At 34.5% G+C, this 1,399-nt stretch overlaps 1 protein-coding gene across 1 annotated transcript; it reads right to left on the minus strand.

The window, feature by feature from the left end:
- Positions 1-504: 504 nt before the first annotated feature.
- Positions 505-1,124, minus strand: LOC132172970 (pheromone-processing carboxypeptidase KEX1). The gene has a single exon (XM_059584539.1). The coding sequence runs from the start codon at positions 1,082-1,084 to the stop codon at positions 647-649; it is 438 nt and encodes a 145-aa protein (XP_059440522.1). The 5' UTR covers positions 1,085-1,124; the 3' UTR covers positions 505-646.
- Between the last annotated feature and the right edge of the window lie 275 nt (positions 1,125-1,399).

A 1,399-nucleotide genomic window follows, 5' to 3' on the forward strand; every position in this document is an offset into this window, starting at 1 on the left:
AATATAATTTTTAAGTCAAAAAGAGTTTTTAAGCAAAAGTTATATTTTTAAGTTTTTGTCAAAAATGCGTTTTGGCCATTTTTAAGCTTTTTGGACCATTAAAAACGCTTTTAATTTTTTTACCAAACGAGTATTTTTTTCTTCAAATGGACTTTTTGAGTGTTAAAAGTAATTTTAGGCCCTCAAACACAATTCCAAACAGGCCATAAAAAAAAAAAAATTAAAATTAAAAAAAAAAAACATTTTTAGCACCAAATAAATGTGTGTTGATCTCCTAATAGAAAGCTGGTGAATGGCTGATATCAATTGAAGCAGAACCAGGTGTCTCCTTGCTAATTTGGACTCCTTCACAAGGAAGTTTGCTCTAATCCACAGAGCTGGGTATATAACATACAAATCACCATCATCATGCTATGCATAACACATTACAAATAATATTGGCTGGCAATTGTAAACATACGTTTTTATTAACACATGTTTATGTTCAATTCTCATGGACTAATCTAGATCGATGAACAAACCACCACCATCCCCTTCCCCGTTTCTCTCTCAAAACCCAAAAATAAATATAGGGAAAAAAAAGAAAAAGAATAATATGAAATAAACATATAGAAAAAATTGTTAAAAAAAAAAAACAAAAGTCAGGCTATGATGCCAAGCATGCCTCCCAAAACAGCCTGTTCTTCTCCGCCTCATCCATGAACTCGTCACTTGAATCAACAGAAACACTTGATTTCCGACGGCTTTTAGCTAGCTTCCAATGATGCCCATCATCATCATCATCATCATCATCAACATCACCGTCATCATCATCATCATCACCATCATCATCATCATCATCATCATCATCATCATCATCATTGACAGAAGCTTGAAGAAGATCAAGATGATGACAATCGTCGAGGTCATCATCAACTCTAAGAGAATCAAAGGAATCATAGCTGCATGACTCTGCATCATCATCTGCCATTACCATAGCAGCAATGTCACCCTGATCATCACCCATGATGGGATGATGATGAATATCACAATCCTCTTCAGAATCCCCCATAGCTTCAAAGAGCAAGAAAGAAGACACGTCCATGATCTTGTAATTAAGTTTCTCAAAGAAGAAAAGAAAAAGCTCAAAGCATACACTTTTTATATATGAACACAAAAACGTTGGCTATCTTGTTTTTGACACTAGTTTTATATAGTGGTGGTGGGCTAGCTAGCTTCCCAAGTGGACCTCCTCAAATCCAACTTTAATTACTAATTATAAAAAGAAAGAAATAGAAAAACAATTATTAATTAAAACAAGTAAACTTAATTAAGTGGTGGAAGCATATGTGGGTGGTTCTAGAAGAAAACAACTCAGGAATGCCAAAAATGGGTCGACCCGAGTTTCTAGACAGGAAAC

Source organism: Corylus avellana, chromosome ca2 (assembly GCF_901000735.1).
Source record: "Corylus avellana chromosome ca2, CavTom2PMs-1.0".
Taxonomy (NCBI): Eukaryota; Viridiplantae; Streptophyta; class Magnoliopsida; order Fagales; family Betulaceae; genus Corylus; species Corylus avellana.

Coding starts and splice junctions, on each gene's coding strand:
- LOC132172970 (XM_059584539.1), bottom strand. CDS start 1,084: ATGGACGTGTCTTCTTTCTTGCTCTTTGAAGCTATGGGGGATTCTGAA.